A 25,937-nucleotide genomic window follows, 5' to 3' on the forward strand; every position below is an offset into this window, starting at 1 on the left:
CTTTGCTATCACTGTCTTTCAACATGTTATCATCTGTACTTCATAAGGTGAGTGTGTGATAATGGTATGCTCTGTAAAAACCCTCTTCCTTTCCCATCAGCACGTGGTGTTTGTGGTGAAGTTCTTTGTGGCCTGGCTGATACCGGATGTGCCATCCGAGGTGAAGGCTCGGATCAAACGGGAACGTTACCTCATCCAGGAATACCTGCACAACTACGAGGTGGAGAAGCTCAAGATCCAGCTGAGTCAGAGTTTTATCATTGAATCCAAACCTGAGGTCTGCACTGCCACCGACAAGCATGACATGTTATCAGAGTGCCTGTAGGCCCCTAATCAATAAACTCACACCCACCAGGGTGTTGCTGTGAAGTCTCCTCCACTGAAGGCAAACAGAAGTACAGTGAAGGGCTTCTGTCAGTGGGGCAATCCTATCAACTGTTTCTCTTTGTTTTGTTGTTTATTCATTTTCTAATGAGCAGCTAGCAGATTTCAACCTTTTCGCCTATATTAGGACTTTCATTGAAGGAAGGGACGGATTAATTTGATCGATGGCCACATCTCGTCCTCTTTTCTCAGCGTCCAATGCTGTTGCAATGCAAGCTCCTATTGTTCAGCTTGCTTCATATCTTCTGTGCAATGAGGTTTCTTGCAACTGTTTCAGTCATTCAGTGCCAGTGTTTATTGTGATGGGATATTATGGAATCCTACAAAAGTATGTGCCAACTTGTTAAATGCTATTGGGATTCATGATATTGTACCAGACAATGTACAGCTTCTTGAAAAAAAGGTAATCTAATGCTCACTTTATCTACAATGTCATAATATGTTGCTAACAAATGTCCAGCAAAGACTGCCAAAGATATCCCATGGCTTTTATCAGCAGCTATCTAATAAATGACCTTTAAAGAAATATGCGTGTTTGATAGAATGTAACATATAAAAATCTAATTTATTTGCCTTCAAATGTTGGCATGTTATCTGCTTCAATTTGGCTCTAGCTGGGCTACATTAAATGTGATGTGTTTTCCTTGCGTTACTGACATGTATGAGATATTTTCATGGGAGTCGATGCAAAAACTGTAAATTAAAGGCCCAATGCAGCCGTTTGTATATCAATATCAAATCATTTCTGGGTAACAATTAAGTACCGTTCCGTAAAAATTGGCTAAAATAGCTCAACTATTTTTTTCAAGCAAGAATTTTGCTAGGACTGTCTGGGACTAGTCTGAGTGGGGAGGGGAAAACTCAAAACTAGCTGTTATTGGCAGAGAGGTTTGGAACTTTATTTGTATCTGGTCTATCAACCAATTTACTACATGGTGATGTCACCATGGAAAGCTGAAACTCCCATCCATGCAAACCTGATGATTAGGAGGTACTGTGTATATTGTATGTTCAACCAGCAAATAACTGATCACATTTTTTTCATCAGCTGTTGTACAATTGCGATATAAAACACAAGAAAAACAGCCTTTTGACTGCAGTGGCACTTTTAAAAATGGCTTCTCTCAGCTGGGTAATGCTAGATAGATGGTCCAAGAGGGCAATACACCCATACGTCTACTGTACATACACTACCGTTCAAACGTTTGGGGTCACTTAGAAATGTCATTGTTTTTTAAAGAAAATCGTATTTTTTGTCCATTAATATAACATCAAATTGATCAGAAATACAGTGTAGACATTGTTAATGTTGTAAAAGACTACTGTAGCTGGAAATGGCAGATTTTTTTATGGAATATCTATATAGGTGTACAGAGGCCCATTCTCAGCAACCATCACTCCTGTGTTCCAATGACACGTTGTGTTAGCTAATCCAAGTGTATCATTTTAAAAGGCTAATTGATCATTAGAAAACCCTTTTGCAATTATATTAACACAGCTGAAAAATGTTGTCCTGATTAAAGAAGCAATAAAACTGGCCTTCTTTAGACTAGTTGAGTATCTGGAGTATCTGGAGCATCAGCACTTGTGGGTTCGATTACAAACTCAAAAGGGCCAGAAACAAAGCACTTTTTTCTGAAACTTGTCAGTCTATTCTTGTTCTGAGAGATGAAGGCTATTCCATGTGAGAAATTGCAAAGAAACTGAAGATCTCGTACATCGCTGTGTACTACTCTTTTCACAAAACAGCGCAAACTAGATCTAACCAGAAAAGAAAGAAGAGTGGGAGGCCCTGGTGCACAACTGAGCAAGAAGACAAGTACTTTAGAGTGTTTGATTTGAGAAACAGATGCCTCACAAGTCCTCAACTGACAACTTCATTAAATATTACCCGCAAAACACCAGCCTCAACGTCAACAATGAAGAGGCGACTCAGGGAAGCTGGATTAGCTAACACAACGTTCCATTGGAACACAGGAGTGATGGTTGCTGATAATGGGCCTCAGTATGCCTATGTAGATATTCCATTAAAAATCAGCGGTTTCCAGCTACAATAGTCATTTGCAACATTAACAATGTCTACACTGTATTTCTGATCAATTTGATGTTATTTTGTTATAATGGATTTTGATGTTATAATGGACAAAAAATGTTTTTTCTTTCAAAAACAAGGACATTTCTAAGTGACCCCAAACTTTTGAACTGTAGTGTATGTTTGGTCTGATAGAGCCCTTTCCAGTGGATATAATCTACACTCCATTTGAAATGTTTTGAGTGGCATATTAAGTCATACCAGACAAAATATTAGCCCTGTTTTTGGGGTTGCATTCCTCTTTCTTGTTTAGATTTATGGTGAGATATACAACTGTATATATGATTTGTCTGGTGTGGGAGGCAAATGTGATTTTGCCTGTGTTACTCGCACAGTCTGCTCTTTATTTTGACACTTTTCAAACTCATTGTAAGTAGGAAAATCACCTTTCTCAGCCCTGTTAGTCATTACTTACTTAAGTTAAGTTGATCATTTCTGCTTTTTCTGTCATACTCTGTGTCTGTACTCCGTAGCACAATGGATGGCCTTCTCTTTTTAATTTTGTTTTAGCACAGAGCACTTATATGGGACTGATTTTGATTTAGCCAATGAGTCTTTCAGACGGAAAACTCCACTACATTATTACTGTTTAATGTCAATCATTCCAACATGCCTAGATGGTCTCATATTAAAAAGAAAGTTGACTTTAGATTACATGTTTCAAAGCCATTTTTATGAAATTCAACTTCAAAAGGGACTGTAGCTTATTGAATCGATTTCAAGTTACTGTAATGTGATTTGTGCAAACAGATGTGTTAGCTATAGAGTATATAGACTCAGAGTATGCATCACAATCTCTTGTGTCCCATAGACATTCAATGTAAGGAAACATGCATATTTTAACAACATGAGTGAACTGTCCCCTTTACAGCAATAAATTCACACTATTTTATCACATCCCGTATACATATGAAGAATGTTGGGATATGTACATTAGTTGCAACATTAATTTCAGATTACATTTGTAAAGTATAGTTTACTCAATGTAAGATTAGGTATTTCTGTCATTTATTGATCCAATTTTATTCTGTAGGCTTTTTCTAGGTTCATCTGTTTTGAACAAATCTGTTTTGTAAATGTTAATAGCCTCTCATGGTGATGATGGAAACTATGGCATTGAATGATTTGACTTGGTATAACTTCTACTTCAAAGTCACGTGCTACATCACTATCTCAGGCTTGTCAATATTCCAGTGCTTGACTAACACCACTCTCAGCCATACAAACACAATCCCTTGGGAGACTCTTGACTCCTCATGTCCTTCTTGCGTGCAGGGTGGAAGCCACAGTACATGACCAGTAGATCAATGCCTTAAATGTCTATGTTTACTTTTTGGGATGTTCTTCAAAAACAATAACTTTCTATTGTTCTTTTCCTATGATGTTTCACAACTCATATGTTTTAAAATCAGTCTGTGTTGTCTAAATATGTTATCTTGCTCGTTTTGCATGAAAGGCTATTGACCTTATTAACAACATTTTGATAATGTAATTCCTTAAAATAAAACATTTCAGGATTTTAAATGTGTGCACTCTACAATTTACTGTTTAACTAAGAAATCTCAAATTCACATTTATTTCCAGTTGTTCAAAAATATTGTCAAACAAACATGTATAGAATAGGATAATACAGGCATGACAATAGTAGCCTATTCATATGAGAAATACTTCAAATATATTGATATATTTGACAAATAAAAGTCAATATCATGTTTTTTTTAAATAAAGTTGATCGTCACGATTTCAAACCCAGCCAGTACTGCATGTAAAACGTAGTGTACTTCGAGGATGTCTCATTGGCCTAATGCAAAAACCTGATAGGAATTATACTAAGTGCCCGCCAGATGGCGTCAGTGCCTCAATCCGTTTATATTGTATTAGCATTCGGTAGGTGCCAGTTTATTTCAGAATCCCCATGTGTCTCTCATAGGTGTCTGGCTCTCACATTTTAATATTTCACAATAACCCAACTTCAGAATGAATTGTGGTGGAACCGCAAGTCTTTCGAAATAGTCAAAAACGTGGATTAATGATGTATTATTTGCAACATTGTTTCAATGAATATGCATGGATTAGCCTCCATATTATACCATTCTACCCTTTGATGTTATAGTTACAGTGGTGTGTGTGTGTGTGTGTGTGTGTGTGTGTGTGTGTGTGTGTGTGTGTGTGTGGTGTGTGTGTATGTGTGCGTGTGCGTGTGTGTGTGTGTGTGAGAGAGAGCAAGCGAGAGAGAGGTGGGTGAACGTGTGTGTGTGGGGGATGCCTAAATTATTGATGGATTCCTGTTTTCACGGGAGCTCATAAGAAGGGAATCCAGACCTCATCTGGTTTCCATAGCACCGCCCTCGGGAGGCTAAGACAGTATTGTATGTAGGCTACACGTAGACTTCATGCCTGATATAAAAACAAACATTGGGAAAGGTTGTAAAACTGGAAATGACTTGCGTTTGTATGTCATAGCCCTCGCACTTTGTAAGGTTATGATTTCCAAATGCAATCAAACCATCCTTTCTTATTCCAGCCTGAACCACTCCCTAAATCAGTCGATTACAGTATAACAACAATAGCTTTCAGGACAGTAGGCTATATTGAATATCGCTCTGGTGATCAGTTGTGGGGACGCGGCGTGCACCACGCGCAGATAGTGTGCACGAGGCTGTCGCTGACCTTGGTGCTGAACAGCCAGAGGTTCTCGCGACGTCAGAAAAGCTGGCTGTCTCCACATGAGACGCGCAAGCCCAGCTCTGTGGTTTATAGAAGCAACTCCACACACCGCCAGTTCCCGCTTTTGCTGATTGTTTTTTTTTGTTGTTTAAAATGATATGGTTATCACCGTAGACGCTTCTAACGTTTTTCTCTTTCGTTCGCTTTAGGAATTATCAGTAGATTTTCATCACGATGGCATTGCATGCACTTGTACGTGAGGCGAACGATGAGTATGTAATGGTGAATGGGGAATCAGAGCTCATCTGATTTCTCTCATATGTAGGCGTTTTACAGCGATCGACGCGTGATAGGCTACAGATCTTGTCTGCTTTTCTTATCAAATAATCATATACATCGCTTGCTTCACCGGTTTGTTCGGTCACATTGTACCGTAACATGAAGCTTAAACAATAGACATTTTTGAGAAAAACATACAATTTGGATATGGAGTCCGTCAAGATGAGAGCCAAAGAGGGGATAAAGGAATTTGGGGCGAAGACCCTGGGGCAGATGTACAAGTAGGTGTTGAAATTCTGTTTTATATGCAGGCTAGCCCATGTTTAAACATAGGGCTGGTTATGATTTCTGTATTTTCAAGTGATAGGCCTACAATATGGTGGTGTAATATGGTGGTGTAATATGGTGGTGTAATGGGAGTAGACGACTGTACGTTCCTATCCTATGCCGAGAAGTGTGTTACTTTTATCTCAAACAGCTTGCAGTCATGGTCACGCCTCTAATAGACGTAGTGGGAAAATTATGCAATTCTGTATAACCTCGTGAAAGCACAGGAAGGACCTTGATGTATGTGGAAAAAGTCACTAATACATTCACACATTGAACAGATAGCTAGGAAAAGCATTTGCCGTGAACTAGCCTAGTATGTATGCGATTAGATCATTTAAAAAATCCACTGAGCGTTATCTTCGTTTGCAACTGCGTCCCTGTTATATTTTAAATATTTTCGTGAAAACCTCCTGTAGTTGTGGGAGGGTATCTATTTCATTATTTACGGGATGGGTATCGATGTATTACTAGTCTAAACGTCGAACTGATTTGTCTTGCTAAGTGACAAGGGCTTCATTCAGACATATATTCTGATGCTTGTAGTTGCAACATACTGTCCATAGATGTATTGTTGAAGCTCTAAATGAATATATTTCGTTTTGGTTAGAATATTTTTTCGATTCATTGGTGCTTCCTTCGATAGGCCTATTTTGATTCCAAATCCCACTTTAAACTTAGGCTGTATGAAATAACAGTTACATGTTATTGCGTAAAAAAATATGTATTTTTCGTTGGGCATAACGAAATGATAATTTTACTAGAGTTCATTTAAATGACACATTATGTGCAGTAGTTTTGATATTCCAAATGTATATTCTAAATAGGACTGCTTAATTAGATATCGTCATTGTTACCGTTGTGAATAAGAAAGAGTTCTTATCATTTTTTCCTTATGTCGATTTCACTTTTTTTTAAGGTATAGGCCTAATACTGTAACTGTAGGCTAAGCTTTATTTGGGTTTATTTTGGGCAAACAAATTAATTGTGCATATGGTCATAAATGCATTTGAAACCGCAGCGTGAATGTTTGCCTGGAGAGATGAGCAACTGCCCAATCCGTGAATGCAAATTAGGGTGAAGGTGAGCGGTTGCTGCAATGCGGTACGATGGTTTTTTGGCATTCGATGAAATTGAACCTGGTGCGGCTAAAATACAGCGCTATTTTCTATTAATAGTTGTTCAATTACCTTGCTAAAGTAGACTTTTTGTTTAATGAAAAAAAAAAAAAATCTGGTTCATGTTAGTTATCATGTTCTGAATCATGTTGGTTATCATTCATCAAATAGCGCCCCCAGTCGTTGGGGCGAATACACTATCCTCATAAAACAACGGATTGAATAGTCATATATTTGTAATGTAGACCTAGATAACCTAATACAATTATGTTTCAGTACGCTATCCAAAGACGATGGTTTTAAAATATAAATCAGTCGTCTTCCTTATTTTCAAAAACTTCTACATTTTAAAGACTATTTTTGGACATGATGCAAGCCATGTTTTGAAGGCTGCAGTCTATAAAATATAGGCATGTAGGTCTATCATTTAACTTAATTGTAGGCCTGAATTGTTGCTACACTAAAATGCATTTATTTTTCATAACATTCAAATATCAAACGTAGGCTGATCTATTAATTTGATGCTGATTAACCGAGGAAATTGGATGACTTTTTATCTGGCTGTTTGAAGGGTGATGGAGAAGCGACAGGGAACTGGTGAAGTTATCGAACTAACAGAGGACGGCAGGCCCTCTGAGGCCCAGGAGAAGAAAGCACCCCTGTGCGACTGCACGTGTTTTGGGCTGCCCCGCCGATACATCATCGCAATCATGAGCGGTCTAGGCTTCTGTATATCCTTCGGGATCCGATGCAATCTGGGCGTGGCCATCGTGGGAATGGTCAACAATAGCACGATTCACAAAGATGGGAAGATCATCATCACAGAGGTGTGTATGGTGCACACTTTACTGACGTCAACATCGTGTCACCGCCCTCCTGCTCCATAATTTGTCCAGATGTTGGAGGTCTCCTAATCTTCTCACACTTGACCTGACCTTATATTGAAAATAAAAAATAAGCAAAGGCAGATACAGGACATTTCCCTTATTGTATTGGTTTTATAGCGAGATTATCTCATTATTTTTCAGTGCAGCCATAATAGGTATGCCACAACCATAAACTATGGTATCCCATAATAACACAGCATTTAGCCTGTGTATCCTACACATCGGAATTGTGTACCGTATATGATAGTAGTGATTATTGCTCACATTTCTGCTACTCACTATATCCTTATTTACTGTTATGATATGAGAGCCTTATGATTTGGTTATTAAGGTTATTATACGGTATTATACGTTTTGTGAATTATTGTATTTAATTATAATGAAATTATACATGTGAAGAGGATTTATTATGATGTTTCAACGATTTTTTATGGTTTGTTTTATTGTCTTTTTTTATTGTCTTTTTTATTTCACTGGAAAGAAAGCGAAGTTCAACTGGGACCCAGAGACAGTCGGTATGATCCATGGTTCGTTTTTCTGGGGCTATATAGTGACGCAGATCCCGGGAGGGTACATATGCTCGAGATTGGCAGCTAACAGGTAGGCAGGCCTACATTATTATTTTGTATTTTATTTTATTTTTTACAAAAGTTCTCATTCCCTCTCACAGTCTCAAATGTGATTTATTCGTTATTATTCAATTGGTTACTAAATCCATTACTATGAAATGAACGACCCTCAAGAAAAAAAATGAAAATAGGTCTGATTTCTTTTAGTCATGAAGAGATGTACCCGAGCAACTGTGATGATGACGTGGATGTTGGCTACTGAAGCCTGGATATACTATCGGTTTTCAACGTATTATTATCACATCTTTTCCCGTCAGAATACATTTTGTGATAAGCAATTTTCTAACAGAATCAACATTTTAATGGAGACATTTAATGCAGACACAATGGCATACAAGGGTTTGCTTGGACGTTTCAAATATTTACGACAATTCGGCCTTTATTGTAAATGAGAGGGAGGATTTGTAGGCCTGTATTGTGACCCAAGGTTTAACAGACAGTAGGCATAGTAACCAGTGTGACACTGTGACTGCAATGGAGAAGGACATTAATGGGGAATTAATTTGGGAGGGAGCGACTCAGCCGCTGACGCTGGCAGTACTATTGAGATTTGACGGTGTCGCTCCGGTCCACAGGGCTTTCTGCCACCTGTTAATGAGGTCCCCGGGGGGAGCCGTGTCTAATTTGCTGCATTCTGGGGGCATGGCGACCAGCCCGGTCCTCGTCGCCGAAGGCTTACTCACGCTCATATGCACTGTGCACACTAAACATGGCTTATAAATAAGGTTAAGGCCTAGCCTGCATGAGGCCTGAGCAGCATTAAATATAGGAGATGACAATAGGAAATCTTGGTTTAATTCCTTTATATTTAGTGGGTCTTTGGACCTCACTTCATCATAGTAGTGCCCATAATAATTTGGTGATGCCAATTTATACCCTGAATATACATGAAGAAAAACTATCAATTTGGTTGAGTATATACAATATTACTATTTGTTGAGCGGGCTATTTAAATATATACGATGTGTTACATTACATGTGTATAATCTAGTTTAATGTATAACATGTTTATTGTCTATATGCTTTCTTGATTGACATTGAGATGTAATCGAATCAACCTGTCTCGTGCCAGAGTGTCGCCTCAATCGGATTAGAGTTGCCCCCCGCGTGCGGGTGGGAGGGGCGGGGTCTCCGGGTGTGTACAAGACGTGACAAAAATGTAAAAAATACGATGTTTCGTGTTATTCATTAGCGATTGCCTCCACTGGCTCAGCTGCGCTGAAACCAATGTCGTCTGCTGTCGGCACTCTCTGTCATCACGCTTTCATTTCTTTCTCCAATTGAATTATTGCAATCAAACGTAAATTGAAAAGTTAAAGGTGCACGAGCCAATGCTTGGCATGAAAAAATCCAAGTCTTAAATATTTAAATTATGCAAGAACGTAAGATTGGCCATTTGATTAGAATAAGAACAGCAGGCCGAATATAGGCCTTATATAATAACCATTAGAACATGGGATAGAGAAACTACATTAAATAGCCTATTTGAAAAGCACTAACTCCATTTCGATAGTAAGCCAGTAAATGAGTGTGGAATGTGATATGCTCGATGGGTCCCTGATGAATTTAGCCCGGATGGCCATAAAAAAAATCTGAGATTAATAAATGAAACATCAAGTCAATGAGAGGCCTAGGCCTTTGAAGAATAAATTGGCCAATACATAAATGCAGCTTAAATAAATCACTAGATATATTGTTTATCAAAAGGATAAACGACATACGATATGTGCAAATGTATATATTTCTGTTTCATTTAGGGTTTTCGGTCTAGCCATTTTCCTTACCTCGACGCTCAATATGTTAATCCCCTCCGCGGCACGGACCCATTATGGACTGGTCATCTTTGTGAGGATATTGCAAGGGCTGGTGGAGGTAAGGAGTTATTTAATTCAAAAGTCACATTTCTGGAGAGCAATTTTTTTCTATACACATCTTAATTGAGATTGCATTGGCCTATCTTGTCAATACCACAGCTTTTGAAAATGGCCAATTTTCCTTTGTGGCATTTTAATTATGATTAGGCTACAGTATACCAGAGGCAATGGAATAGAGGCAGTACAACAGCCAGAATTCACCCTGGAGAAATGTGAGACTGTTGTATTGATCTGCAGCTGGGTATTTGTTGTGGGAGAGTCCTCTCCCCTGTCTGTTCTAAAAATATGTTCTGCGTTTTTTACACAAAAATTAACTGTAGTTGTTCTGGTTTTGTCCCATCTTGATTACTGTCCGGTAATATGGTCACGTGCAGCAAAGAAAGACATAGAAAAGCTGCAGCTGGCTCAAAACAGAGCAGCACACCTTGCCCTTAACTACACATCAGTCTTTCCTGGTTGACGGTTGATGAGAGACTAACTGCTTGTCTTCTAGTTTTTATGAAAAATATTACTGTGATGAAAATTCCAGATTGTCTGCATAATCAAATAACATACAGCTCAGACACCCATACATACCCCACAAGACATGCCACCAGGGGTCTCTTCACAGTCCCCAAGTCCAAACGAAATGACGGCAAAGCACAGTATTTTACAGAGCCATGATCGCTTCCATCTACAATTACTCAAGCAAACAGCAAAATGACACACGCACACGCACGCACACACACGCACACACACACGCACACACGATCACACTATCACACTCTAACACACACACTCTAACACACACAATCTACACACACATTATTCTTTAGTTGTATTGTTTGTATATCTTTATACACTTATTTTAGATTTGTGTAACTGTTCTTGTCTATCAGTGTATCAGTGTTTTCCCACTGGGCACAGACGGCAAATGAACATTGATTCCACGTTGGTTCAGTGTAATTCCATTTAAATAATGATGTGGAAACAACGTTGATTCAACCAGTGTGTGCCCAGTGGGTTGGTACTTGACATGTGTTATGTTTTTGTGTGGGCCCCAGGAAGAATAGCTGCTGCTTCGGCAAAAGCTAATAGGGAGCCAAATAAACCAATAAACCTGATGAAACATATCTGCTCTGCTCTCTGGTAGCAACACCACAGTTAGAAAAATGCTGGTCTAGCCAGAATCATATTCCCAAAGACAATGTGCTGAAACATCAGCAGCTCATGAATCCACTGTCCAGTAGGCATATTGAAACATGAGATGTTGGCAGCGGCTGCCTTGTACAGTAAAACATGATGCCATGTTGATACTGAAGGGCAGGCTACATTCACAGTGTCATAATAAAACACATCCAGCTAAACGAATCAGATGTGGAAAAAGTACTCAAATGTCATACTTGAGTAAAAGTAAAGATACCTTAATATAAAACGACTCAAGTAAAACTGAAAGTAGATAAGTAAAAGTAAAAGTTGTCAAAAATATAAATAGTAAAGTAAAGTACAGATACCCCAAAACAATGACTTAAGTAGTACTTTAAAGTATTTTTACTTATTTACTTTACACCACTGAAACAGATACACAATCCTGGCAGCAGAGACAACCATTGAGAATCATTTGAACACCATTGGTGGAATTTTAGAATAATACTTTATTGTCCATTATCTTGCAGAGATTGGAAATGATTATTTATTCTCACAGGCTTGACTAACTACTGGTTGAATCAACGTTGTTTCCACGTCATTTCAATGAAATGACGTTGAACCAACGTAGAATAGACGTTGAATTGACGTCTGTGCCCAATGGGTCCTTGATTTGAATGAGCCATCATGTGACAAAGGCTAATCTGGTTATGTCTTGTTTTTGTCTCTGTAAGGAAAGGCTTCAGTGTTTTGAGTAAATTCAGTAAATAGTGCGACATGAATTAAGTTGGGCGTGGCATACATTCCACGAGCTTACAGGAGGACCTATAAGTGATTCATATATAGTGATCTCAGATCAGTCCAGTGGATAGCTAGGATAAATCTCCTCCTAGCATGTCCATGCAGATTGCATTTTCAAATAGCACACTCTGTTCCAATTAGCAGCTAATGAACATTTAATGGCAGCAGCATTGTCAGTGTAATGAGAGGCTCATCAGTTAGCTCAGAGCACTGCGTCTCTTATTAATGTTAATCAAACAGGCAATGAAGAGTGGTATGTTGGTTTTGGATTGTGATCATATTTGATTTACAACCATGGCAGCTCATATCTAGTAGTATCATCTCTTGTGATTGTCAGCTCAGTGCAGGCAAATCTATTATCAGTATGTCTTATGTTTACAATTTCTCCCTTTAATCTGTGAAACCATCTATTTGAATTACACAGTTTCCTACATTTAGTCTTTAAGATGGTTGTGTGCAATCTCATGTTTTTAATTTGTTTTTTTTTATATATATATTAACCATTTGGGCCAAAATGAGTGAAGTATTTGAAGGACATGTGAAGAATGATTAGAAGACAAGGTCAAGATGACAAATGAATGTTGCATTTTACCAAATGAATCCAATCGCAGGTGGTACTGTAACACATTACACTATATCTCAGCTAACACATTAAGGACAATAGACTGTAACAAGGCTCAATATTCAAGGCCTGCCCACTGGGCACACACTGGTTGAAACAACGTTGAATTGGTGGTTATTTCATGTTCATAAATGTTTAATTTTACCAAATGAAACCCACAGGGGTGGTAATTGTAACAAAATGCCTACAAGTTTAAGAGATTACATGTTACCCCAGGAAAGGTAGCCTATCGGTTAGAACTTTGGGCCAGTTACTGATTGGTCGCTGGTTCAAATACCTGAGCCGACAAGGTGTCAATGTGCCCTTGAGTCAGGCACTTAACCCTAATTTGCTCCAGGGACGTCATATTACTGGATGACCCTGTAAAACTGCACCTATCAGGCATAGGTGACAAATACAGCATACAGTACCAGTCAAACGTTTGGACACTCCTACTCATTCATGGCTTTTTCTTTATTTGTACTATTTTCTACATTGCAGAATAATAGTGAAGACATCAAAATGATGAAATAACACATATGGAATCATGTAGTAACAAAAAAAGTGTTCAACAAATCAAAATATATTTTAGATTCTTCAAAGTCGCCACACTTTGCCTTGATGTTGACACTCGGATATAAATGATGAAGGGCGGTAACTATAGAAACAAGATAGCTTTATTCATGTCAGGGGAATTTATCAAAAAGTGTCAGCCTATTTGCAACACACCTCCTTGTTATTGTATTTCCATTGTTGTGTTTCACCTGCATTCAGAAGTCTATGAATTGCATGATTGTGAAGGCATACATGTATGAAAGCATGTAGACTTATTTACAGTGTATGTAGTTCTGTCTTGTGATGTACATGTATTATGTCATGTTTGATGTTTTGTGAGGACTCCAGGAAGAGTAGCTGCTGCTTTAGCAGTAGCTAATGGGGATCCTAATAAAATACTAAATACTAAATGTTAAGCAGTATTGCTAGAATCCATTGCTATTGCCATAAGGAGCAGGATGATCAGAATTTTCTGGCCATCTTATTCATTATAATTTAATGATAATAGCAGCAGTATGATTTACTTTAAACCAGTTACCTGCTCTTAGTTGCTCATGGTTCTGTGGTGTGTGTGACCTACCCAGGGAGTGACCTACCCAGCCTGCCATGGGATCTGGAGTAAGTGGGCTCCTCCTCTGGAGAGGAGTCGCCTGGCCACCACCTCCTTCTGTGGTAAATACTCTTTTCAATAGTATCTTATCTGTCACACTATGGTAGTGAAGCAAGAGGGACAGTAGTTGTACTTCCTTTGTCTATTTAGATGTCCTTTTTCTTCTCTTCCCCCTCTCTACCATTTCCTCTTACAGGTTCCTATGCTGGTGCTGTCATTGCCATGCCTCTAGCAGGGATCCTGGTGCAGTACTCAGGCTGGTCCTCTGTGTTCTATCTCTATGGTAAGATATAGTTCCATGGCGATGTTATAGCTTCCAAATGTAAAAGCATGAGCTGATGCACACCCATCCCGAAGAAGGCACTGCGTGACAAAACGTTGGTTAAGTTTACCCACTCAATTGTTGGGAGCATATATAGAGTTTTCAACTGTTATTCTTTTTATATAGCTATCAAAAAAAATAATAATAGTGTTTTCACATTCTAACCAACAACCTATTTGAAAATATGTTGCGTATAGTACATCATCTTCAGGACATTTTAAAGCTGGTTGCTGATGCTTTCAGACCTCCAGACCATTGATTCCTTCCCATTGTTTTTGTGGGACTGTTCTCCAATAATTTTCCATCTCACCCTGGACTAGATGAATTTGACCTTTCTGTCTGGGGTTTAGTCTATGGGGGATTTCTGAAAGATCAGACTGCCTTTTAGGAATTTGATGTTATCGTATAGGCCAATCTAAGCTTTTCACATGTTCACATACAATAATGACACAATTAAAACACATTTACAATAGGGTTTCTGTTTCTGCTTTGCTGCATGGTTCCATAATGACTAGAAGATATACATAATCCACCACCCATATTTTATTTATCCTGTGTAATAATCCCAATATCATTGTGCAGGGTGCTTTGGGATCTTCTGGTATATGTTCTGGATCCTTGTGTCGTATGAAAGTCCTGCTGTGCACCCTACCATCACCCAGGAGGAACGAGTCTACATAGAGGAGAGCATCGGGGAGAGTGCCAAGCTCATGGGGCCTGCTGAGGTGAGGGACAGGGCTTGAGGTTGGTTGAATAAAAGTTGTTTGAACGGTTTCAAACAACTTTCACTCAACTAACCTCATGCCCTGCTTCTCTGTTTCAGTGAAATAATCAAAATCTGTGTGAAAGTTTGACAAGGTTTTTTAGTAGGCCATTACGTTTTCTGAGTGATATTAGGCCAGAGTTCTCAAAGTCTTCAAAGTCCACTTCTCCTCAAATCAATTCCTATGATATTAAATTGTGAGATGATACTATGCCCCACTTTCTATTCAGGCTTGTTTTGATCTCTGCTCCCCTGAGGCCTCATGCATAAACTGCGAGTGCGTCCAAAATATACCCCAAAATGTGCATGCGCCAAAAAAATTATAAAAAATATAACTTGTGACAATGTGCTAACTGATCTGTAAATTTAGACCATGCGGATGCACATCTCTGCTAGTGGATGGAAAATCTACGTGTTTCATTTTTTTAGCATATAGGAATCTCTTCTTTTCCTGTCTATTTTATTTTCAGAACCATTGCAGAATAAATTCCTCACCATTTCTAGCCGTGACGGGTTCATATTCTTACAATGCCTATCTCTCATTTAAGTGGACCTTGTAACCCAGTAAATAGATAGGCTATATATATTTCAAGTATAAGCAGCACGTTCTATAATATATAGTCAATATTTAAGAGGTAAACATTTTATCTTTTACATTGAAGTAGGCCTATGTTGGCTACTGTAAGTACACAACGTAGTCTCGGGGCAATCTCTGACACTCTGACACTCTATTTAGTATGGTATGTTACGTTAAGTTAGCCTCCTGTGACGCGCAAAAACATATTTGTGGTCAGAAAATATGGTTATTTACATTTCATTGTATGTGCAGAAGTGTCCTCTGTATCTGTCATTCGGATGTAAATATTACAAAATTGACATTACAGTCAATGGGTACAGTAGATGAAAAACATGGATGCGGCATGTGGGTGTCCACTACAGAGCACATTTTTTATAAACTCTTATTTAGCTCTTATTTAATGTGAAGTCCTGACAACTCACTTAACTATTCCTGTGAAATCCACATACTAGAAACAATTTGAATATCAAACTCACAAAAATGATCTTTAATAATTACACACACTTCTTTTCAAATGACCATAAAATGTGCACATTTTGGACGGCAGCCATTTTTTTAAAGAACCAGGAAGATAAAGTTGTCAAAGTCACACCCCCACATGTGATATCACTGAAAAGCCCATCATGTCTTCTCAAAGTGACAACAGGACTTAATACAGTGGCTTGTATGGCCTTAGAGATATGGACCAAGAACTGATGTCCACTAAAAAGGACAAAAATGAATTGCTGGGTCTCAGGAGTTTAGGTTACATTATGAAAGAATAGCGGTCGTGCAATATTCTATGAATTACAGGTTGTATAATATCATACATTTTACCCAGTCGTACAATAGCATACGAATTGGATGACGTAATTTATTATATATCTTGGATAACGCATAGTATTGCACGTCTTGATCTGAGACAAGGTTGCTTGTTGCACCATAACAACAAAGGAGAATTATAGAGAGAATTTATTTTGGCGGTTAGTGGAACTAACGTCAAAAGGTTAGGAGAACTAAAATTACTAAATTTACATGAATTTATGTAGCAGGTTAGGTGGATTGGATTAAGTTTAGAATAAGGTTTAGGAGAAGGGTTAGCTAAAATACAAGAGTTGTCCCTGATGCGATTTGAACATGCAATTTTTGGATTGCTAGTCTGTCGCGGATTAAGGAAAGAGCATGCTTCCAAACTCAGCTAGGCTAACCGAACGAGTGTGCTCACATACTCCTTCAATAGTTCTTCGTTTGAAAAACGAGAAAAGCAGCAATAGTAATATTTGTCCATTTGGAGATATCATAGCCAGTATACGCGTCCTCAAAATATTCAGAATTGATTTAAAATAACTAAAATCTGTCATTTATTTTCATAGCTGTGCAATTTTGCATCTGACAAGGATGTTTGGTGTAGTATTTTTTTGCATGAGGACCAGTCGTCTCTCGATGAATGACAACAGGCACTTCGGCTTCCAATTTTTGCTTGCCTGGAGAAAATGTTTTGTGTGCCTGAATAGCCGAAAAAACCCTTGCCAGTCCACAACAAAGAAAAAAGTCACAACATGTCATCATAATATACAGTTGAAGTCGGAAGTTTACATACACCTTAGCAAAATACATTTTCACAATTCCTGACATTTAATCCTAGTAAAATATTCCTTGTTTTAGGTCAGTTAGGATCACCACTTTATTTTAAGAATGTGAAAAGTCAGAATAATAGTAGAGAGAATGATTTATTTCAGCATTTATTTATTTCATCACATTCCCAGTGGGTCAGAAGTTTACATACACTCAATTAGTATTTGGTGGCATTGCTTTTAAATTGTTGAACTTGGGTCAAATGTTTTGGGTAGCCTTCCAAAAGCTTCCCACAATAAGTTGGGTGAATTTTGGCCCATTCTTCCTGACAGAGCTGGTGTAACTGAGTCAGGTTTCTTGGCCTCCTTGCTCACACATGCTTTTTCAGTTCTGCCCACAAATGTTCTATAGGATTGAGGTCAGGGCTTTGTGATGGCCACTCCAATACCTTGACTTTGTTGTCCTTAAGCCATTTTTCTACAACTTTGGAAGTATACTTGGGGTCATTCTCCATTTTGAAGAACCATTTGCGACCAAGCTTAAACTTCTTGCCAGATGTCTTTAGATGTTGCTTCAATATATCCTCATAATTTTGTTCCTCATGATGCCATCTATTTTGTGAAGTGCACCAGTCCCTCCTGCAGCAAAGCACCCCCACAACATGATGCTGCCATCCCGGTGCTTCACTGTTGGGATGGTGTTCTTCGGCGTTCAAGCCTCCCCTTTCTTCCTCCAATCATAACAATGGTCATTATGGCCAAACAGTTCTATTTTTGTTTCATCAGACCAGAGGACATTGCTCCAAAAAGTACGATCTTTGTCCCCATGTGCAGTTGCAAACCGTAGTCTGGCTTTTTTTATGGCGGTTTTGGAGCAGTGGCTTCTTCATTGCTGAGCGGCCTTTCAGGTTATGTCAATATAGGACTCGTTTTACTGTGGATATAGATACTTTTGTACTTGTTTCCACCAGCATCTTCACAAGGTCCTTTGCTGTTGTTCTGAGGTTGGAGTTTTAATGACTCCAACCTCAGTGTATGTAAACATCTGACTTCAACTGTATACACAAACTGTTCCAAACTGTTTTGGCCCATCATTCCTCCCCGACCAACCTCACTACTTTCGCTTATGTCCGAAGTAACTAGAACATTAGTAGGTATGATACAGTACTTCTTGGATGTGCTCAGAAATACGTGAAGTATATTCCGTATGACTCTGAGGCCAGGCTGATGTACTGTAATATATGTTTTATTTATTTAGAGTAGACAATGTTTCAGAATTCGCGGGTAGACCATCGTAAACACGATTGTGGAAAAGTCAATGCAAAACATTATTGAATTCAAACGTTCTGCTGACAGGTCAACAGTAATTTCCATTGTTTTCTCTTTCAGAAACGGACAGTTCTTTTGCCAGCTACAGCATAAATTACTGCAAAAGATTAAAAGATTCTGCCAACACAGTAAATAGACCAGTAGATTATGTAAAATATTTGACAGTATGGGTAGCTACAGTATTGCTGTGTGATAGGAGCATAACATCATAGCCTATTTAATCTCAGAGCCTATAGGAAGGCAAGACATAGAAGCCCAATGATCTAATGATAAACTACATATTGAACAACAATTCATATTTTGCATAGAAGTGTGATGGCTGTAGCATTTAGCCTACTTTCAAATGGTTTAAAATATACAATAAATCTATCAGAATGTGCAGACAGGCGCTCTCGATAGGCTGCATGTATGTGTTTCTCTCTTTCTCACCGCTGCTAGCCTTTCACCGGTAACTCATGTATTTTCCTCCCTTTTGCTCCTTTGTAGAAATTTAAGACCCCTTGGAAAAAGTTCTTCACCTCCATGCCTGTCTATGCAATCATAGTGGCCAACTTCTGCAGAAGCTGGACCTTCTACCTACTGCTTATCAGTCAGCCGGCCTACTTTGAGGAGGTGTTTGGGTTTGAGTTAAGCAAGGTGAGACCAGTGGAGCATTGCCAAGATAGGGCACCAGCCTAGCCAAACAGTGTTGCTGGGGTATGGTATTCGAGGCCTAGGTGAGGGATGTGTGAAAATGTTGTGCTAGGCTCTAACTGACTTTAATACCTTTTAATACCTATATGTTGATGTTGATTTCAACTGCTCCTGTCCTCAGGTTGGCATGGTGTCTGCCCTGCCCCACTTGGTGATGACAATCATTGTGCCCATTGGAGGGCAGTTGGCTGACTACCTACGGAGCAGGAACATCCTGTCTACCACTACAGTTAGGAAGATCATGAACTGTGGAGGTGAGAGAACCCCTTCGGCACACTATGCACAATTATATCAAATGTGTTTAATAGAATAGTACTGCTTTTACACTATCTGTATGATAGTGATACACTGACTGTAGCAAAGCAATTCTGTTTGGGACTGTAATTAAATGTAAACTGTGATGGCCCATAGCCCCTGGGTTACTGTAGCATGTGTGTGACTGTCTGTCTCTGCAGGGTTTGGCATGGAGGCTACGCTGCTGCTGGTAGTGGGATTTTCCCACACAAAAGGGGTGGCTATTTCCTTCCTGGTCCTTGCTGTGGGCTTCAGTGGATTTGCCATATCAGGTCAGTGTCTGTTAAACATGTGGTATCAGAGAGTCTGCCAGTATAGATCACAGCTGCCTGTAGGAGACTCCTCCTTTACTATTTGTAGACAGAGAACAAATCTACCAACTACACCGTAGATTCTGTCTAGAATGGCCACTATTTATTGCCGGTTGATGTTTATTGTCATGAATCTTGCCATGGAAGCAGCACTGAGTGATTTCCTCTAGATGGGCCGGCTGAAAAATCTAAGTAGGCTATATCGTCAAAATTCAAGAAAACAAAACGTAACTTTTTGGTCTTAATTTAAGGTTAGGCATTAGGGTTAGCAGTGTGGCTAGGGTTAGGTTTAAAATCAGATTTTATGACTTTGTGGCCTTGCCAGCTAGTGACCACTCTGCAGAGCTGCCTCCAGAACAAGATTAATGATGAAAAACTAACTTGCCTATTTGTCGTTCAACAGCCACCGATGTGGTCTAAAAAGGACTTGCAATCAGCAATATCCAGCTACAAAGGGAACAGGGTCGATTTCTCACATTTCTCAAACATCTATTCCAGCTGATGCTTGTGGCTGCAAGGCAGACCTTGGTTTTACTACTACTCATTTTTCTTGGGCTTTCTCCTGGAGTATTTAATAATTCAGCACAAGTCCCAGAGGAGCTGCCATACAGGCTGGCTGTGTGCAGCTACAGAGGACACTCAGTGTGGGGGAGGAGATTCACTGGCTAGCTACTCCCGTTGCAACAAGATGGCTGCATGGTGCTTTGTTTTCATCGCAATTTAATTTCCATTACATTTATATTATGTTTGGGATATTTCAGTAGTTTTGATACATCCACATACTAGTACTCCATTAAGGGGGATGTGGTCTTAATTAAAGAAAAAAAGGTAATTACTAATGGTGGTTTTTATTACCTACCTAGAATGAGCTCTAGAGACCATAAGGGCTAGAGCCTATCAGATCTGCGCCAGCCGACACCCACATATCGGTTGTTTTGTCGGTGTCTGAGGTGGAACTTCTTTAGAGCTGTCAAGTCGACAAGTGGCTCCTTGCATCAGTTTATCGCGGACACTGCCATTGGATGCAAGGACAAAACCAACCAACTTCATAATCCCACTTTATAATTACAAGTTCAAACACTCGAATGCGTGATGTTTTATTGCCTGATAGGCTATGATTCCCCCCATCCAAATTAACATTAAAACATGCATTAGCCTACACGTTCTATTGGCGTTTTGAACTTCTAACGCAGTGGGGATACTAAGGAAGGGAGTGATTTGTGACACAACAGCAGCCACTCACTTATTTGTCAGTTCATAACGTAGTTACACCTCCAACAACAGTTGTCATGCAGATGTCAGCCATCGCGGGTTTACACTAGATTTATAACCACTGGATTTTATTTAATCAAATGCTAATCAATTGTTGTCTTAGAGATCTGTCATGTAGAGAGTAACTTCACACTGAAAACCTTGTATGTCATTCTGAATGTTCTTTCCATCAGGATTCAACGTCAATCACTTAGACATTGCTCCACGCTATGCCAGTATCCTTATGGGCATATCCAATGGTGTGGGCACCCTGTCTGGCATGGTATGCCCATTGATCGTAGGTGCCATGACAAAAAACAAGGTAAGACATTCTGTTACCCTTGGAAAGTCCATAAAACATTATGGTTAAACGTAGATTCATTATCGGATAGAACTACAATTCTCTGTGACTTTGTATAAAACACTTTATATTCCATCTGTCCACATGAAGACTCGAGAAGAGTGGCAGTGGGTGTTCCTCATCGCTGCTCTGGTTCACTACGGGGGAGTCATCTTCTATGGCATCTTTGCCTCTGGAGAGAAGCAGCCGTGGGCCGACCCAGAGCTGACCAGCGATGAGAAGTGTGGCTTCATCGATGAGGATGAGCTGGCAGAGGAGACGGGCGACATCACCCAGAGTTACGGTGCCCTGGGCGGCGGTCCGGCCAAAACGTATGGTGCCACTACGCAGAACGGGGGCTGGGCTGACAGCTGGGATAAGAAGGAGGAGTTTGTCCAGGAAGAGGCAGAGGGAGGGCCGTATGGCTACAGGCAGGACCAGGACTACTCCTAGAGACAGCAGACACAATGACCATCAAACGGTAAACTTATTTTGTAGTGTTTACCAGTTTAGACGAAACAAGTCAAAAACCAAACAAAAAAGATAACAATCCATTGTTGTATGTTTGCACAAATTCAAATCATTATTTCAAAATATAAAATTAGTTCAAAACAGGATTTTATTGTGCAAATAAAAATATTACTATAGAGATGTAACACATATCAAATTGGCAGATCTATTTGTAAACGTAATATGCATATAAATTATAGATATATTTATTTGGAGTGCAATTGTGTGTAAGTGTGAACCATTTCCACCTCATCAATCTGAGCTTCTTCATTCTGGAGAAGCCTGTTATGTACGATCAGACAAGATTTAACTGGCTTCCTGGATCATCATGCCTAACTGGTTCCTATTCCAACTCCTCATGAGCCAGCCTTTGCAGTGTAAAAGAAACATGTCACTGTAAAAAGGGGACTTAACCAGGAATGAGACTGTATGTCTTAGGTTGTACAGTATCTCTTCTGAATGCACTGAAAGTAGTGTGTCCTTTTAATGCACAATATCATTTTCTTTTCTTATTATTATTGGTTTGTAAAACTGTGTCTTTAACACAAAAAGGCATAAAAATACAATAATGTTTTGAAGAACGACATAACACTTTCGCCAGCTGATGTAAAAGTCTTAAGATGCATGAAAGAAAAACAAATGACGAAGCGTTGCGTGTTTACTGTGCCATTTTGAGAGCTTGGGACTATACAGTTCTATCTGCATTTTCTTTCAAAATGGAGTTAGTAACATAGCCTTGTTCTGTTCAATGTTCTCTACCTATATACCCCAATTCAAGTTGAGTTAAGTTCAAAAGAAGCCAATTATCTCAGAATCATCTTCTTGCAGATAGAACCTTATAGTCCCAAGCTGTCTATTTCATGCCTATAACAATGTTACATCTGTTGTTAAAAGTGTACGTTTGGAGGTTACAAACATTCATAACTCAGTTATGTAATTATTATGATCATTATGTCAGTTTTATTGTCTGGTCAATTCAAATCATTTCAAGGCATTTCAATGAGCTGTGTTGTTGTTTAAAGGTAAATGTTTGTCTGAGGTGACTAAAGAAAAATAACTATGATGTATAAGAGCACATGGACAATATAACCAAATGCTGCCCGGCACTATCAAGGGCCTGTGCAATGCAGAGAAAGACCAGCCAGCCGATCCAGAAGTAGCCAATCAGTATATCTACTGTACAGACAGTCCGTCAGCAGGAGATATGTTTTGCTAATGAAAAGGAAACATTTTTAGACTGGGATAGTGACCCAGATAGACAATGTTGTTAAAGAAAACTATACCTTACCAGTCCAGGAGGACAATTAGCCAAGTTGGGGATTGAGATTCATATTACATATACTTGTAAAAACATTGGAGCATTACTGAATAAAAAAACATGACAGTATTGCTGTTACTGCCTATGTAATTGTCACATTGAACGTTTACCATTCCTTAAAGAGTAGGTAGACAATCAAAAGAGCAGCAAGACATGATTTAGCCATTGTGTATAGAGTGGGAATGACCAGTGTAGAGATACTGGGTTCCAGTCAATGATTTATATATACACTAGATGACTGACAGGGGCCTTGTTTAGAAACCGCCGCGCCTCCATCTTGGCACTCCCCAACATTGTAAATAAATATTTTGGAAGCTATAAAAATGCATTTACTAATGTACACATTTGTTTTTGCCATGTTTATTCTATTACAGAAACATTAATGCATACTGTTAAATGATATTATGTGAGCTAAACATTCCAAAAAATAAATGTAAAATGTTTTCCTTAAAAGTACAAGTTACTGTCCCATTACAAAAAACAACAACACTTAAATACATGTAATTTTGTCCTATAAACATTTAATTGTAATACTATAGAATTCCATTAATTCCAATGGAGGACTGCTCCTACTGGGAAGTGCCAATATGGCTGACCGGTGGCTTCAAAGCCTCTCATTGGCCAGTAGATAGCATCAGCAATCGAGGGTTTATATACATCATTGGTTTCAGTAGCGTGTCAGGGACCTAAACCTGCTTTTCACTGTCTGTCTGTGGAGACCAAAAGTCAGCACTTCGCAATGTATTTATGGAAATGTATTTATGCATGGAACAAAGCCGTAGTCTGAATGTTCTTACTTTTTATTTATTTCACAAAATGTATTTTGTCTCTCAAACTGTTACTAATGTGTCAATTTCTTTGCACAATTTACCAAAGGTAACGTGTCAAGCTGGGTTTGAACAGGAGGGCTATATACTAAAGGAATTGCTGGACATTGCAGTGAAGGCCTCTGTAGGCCTCTCCAGGTGGCGCTAACCATACTCAGTGTACAAAGCAATAAATCCATGGTAACAGTTGTTGTCAACCATTGAAAAATGTAAAACACTAGCATATGTAACTAGAGCGTTACTTTTACGTTTCAAGTCGTGTTTATTGTGATATCAAATATAGAAAAGAACAAACACAAGTACTTGTAAAAATATAAAACCTATGTAGTTAGAGTCCTCCACACAGCTCTTTGACATGCTGATAATGCAGGGAGTTTGTGAGGGGACTGCTCACCAGAAGAGAATGATACCCTGGGCCATTCCTGTGACATGGATGATGTCCTTCTCCATATCTCTATGGTTCCACTCCTGTTGGTGTCTGCGCATCCGTTGTTGTTCTGTACAGTTTCCAGTGGTCGTTTTGGAGGGTGTGCTATTGTTCAGTTTTTTCTCTCTCTCTAAACCCTGTTGGTTTGATTGATGTGTGTTCTGTCAGTGGCTGGACCCCTATTGCCCCCTTAACCATCTGTCTCTAACCACCTAAACCCCTTTCATTGTTGCAATATTCAATGAAGTGAAGATTGTCTGTAAAGGTGATCTAACATTTACAGAAATGGTAGATGTAAAACATGAAGTAACGGTACCTTCTTCCTGTTTTGTGCCTCTGAGTGAAGTTACAGTGTGATTCTGTGGCTTATTTTGCTGTGGCTGTGTCAATGGAGAGATTTGTTGATGTCAAAATGAAATGCTCTATATATCCATTTGATAAAAAAACAAATGAACAAAACATAACTTGTGTCTGTATTTGTGTGAACACATCCACAATCGTACAGCTCAATCAGTGATGTCTGTATACGCAGATGAAGAAGCCTGGCTTTAAGTCCAATTGCTGTATTTATGATTCCAAGGGGAAAAGTGCCTAATGTGTCTGACTACTAACATTGGTATAATGGTCCTTCAGAGTTACACGCTTGGACAAGAGCACCCTCTCTCCCAGAAAATGTGCTTTGTGGTATACCTTGCATGATGTCTGCGCACGACCAGAGTCCGTCTTGCACTAAGCTTACAGGACATGGTGACCCCTCTCTACCAAAGGACCCTTCCTCCCTCTCTATTCTCCTTCTTTGACTTGTAGTGAAATCAATGGACCAGTCCCTCGTGCTCAGCCGAACCTATTGACTGTTCTAACCTCTTAATGGAGATGGGAGGGAGGAGCAGCACTTATAGGGCTATTTGGAAGAACTGCTCGATTCAGAGAGACCCTTGGGACTGAAGCCCCTCATGGAGGGAGACCCACAACACTCTTTATGAAACAGGCCCGGGAAATATTTACTCATGTTTGCAACATTCAGCACTAAACTGGGACACCGAGTTTATATATATATTTTTTTACAGATTGTTAAATCGATAGATTGAGTGATTGTTAAAAGGTTGCTGTGAAGACCAGCATGATTTCTAAGAGTGGTTGCTTAGAAGGCACAGATGAATTGTTGAGGGCTTATCCTCTTGCATTCACTGCTAATTGATACCAACAGTCAGTAAAAAGATGACCTTAAATTCAAATAAGTATTGGCAGAAACTGAAAGGTTACAGTCTCTGTTAGACTTCCCCGTGTCTCAGCATATGTCTGGGCATTAACAGAGAATCCTGTCACCCTGTCATGCCAATTGAATTAGCTACCTTCCATTCGCCAACTAATTTCCAACTGAAGAGATGGCTAACTCCCAATTCAACTTTATTAACTGTGATTAATTCATTACATGTCCCTTCCCTTAAACACTACAAAGGTAAAACTATGTGT

General features: G+C 39.1%; 2 protein-coding genes across 4 annotated transcripts in view; both read left to right on the plus strand.

Moving 5' to 3' along the window:
* LOC118393964 (anoctamin-5-like) overlaps positions 1–4,000 on the plus strand; it is a 28,059-nt gene extending 24,059 nt beyond the window's left edge. For both annotated transcript variants that reach the window (XM_035787217.2, XM_035787219.2), the window contains one exon: positions 101–4,000. In XM_035787217.2, coding sequence (XP_035643110.2) covers positions 101–325 — 225 coding nt within the window. In that variant the 3' untranslated portion in view covers positions 326–4,000. The remainder of the gene's footprint in view (positions 1–100) is intronic.
* A 1,203-nt stretch (positions 4,001–5,203) lies between these two features.
* On the plus strand, positions 5,204–24,764 carry LOC118393965 (vesicular glutamate transporter 2.1). Of its 2 annotated transcripts, XM_035787221.2 has the most exons (13): positions 5,204–5,703; positions 7,439–7,694; positions 8,236–8,354; positions 10,141–10,255; positions 13,924–14,011; positions 14,146–14,232; positions 14,854–14,996; positions 18,980–19,129; positions 19,308–19,440; positions 19,642–19,752; positions 21,237–21,364; positions 21,494–21,863; positions 24,087–24,764. In XM_035787221.2, exons 1-12 carry the CDS (start codon positions 5,630–5,632, stop codon positions 21,833–21,835), a joined length of 1,746 nt encoding a protein of 581 aa, XP_035643114.1. In that variant the 5' UTR covers positions 5,204–5,629; the 3' UTR covers positions 21,836–21,863; positions 24,087–24,764. The 2 variants fall into 2 exon arrangements, with proteins under 2 accessions (XP_035643114.1, XP_035643113.1); XM_035787220.2 differs by having other exon boundaries at positions 21,494–24,764.
* Positions 24,765–25,937: the final 1,173 nt, after the last annotated feature.

The sequence above is a fragment of the Oncorhynchus keta genome, chromosome 14, assembly GCF_023373465.1.
Source record: "Oncorhynchus keta strain PuntledgeMale-10-30-2019 chromosome 14, Oket_V2, whole genome shotgun sequence".
Lineage (NCBI taxonomy): Eukaryota > Metazoa > Chordata > Actinopteri > Salmoniformes > Salmonidae > Oncorhynchus > Oncorhynchus keta.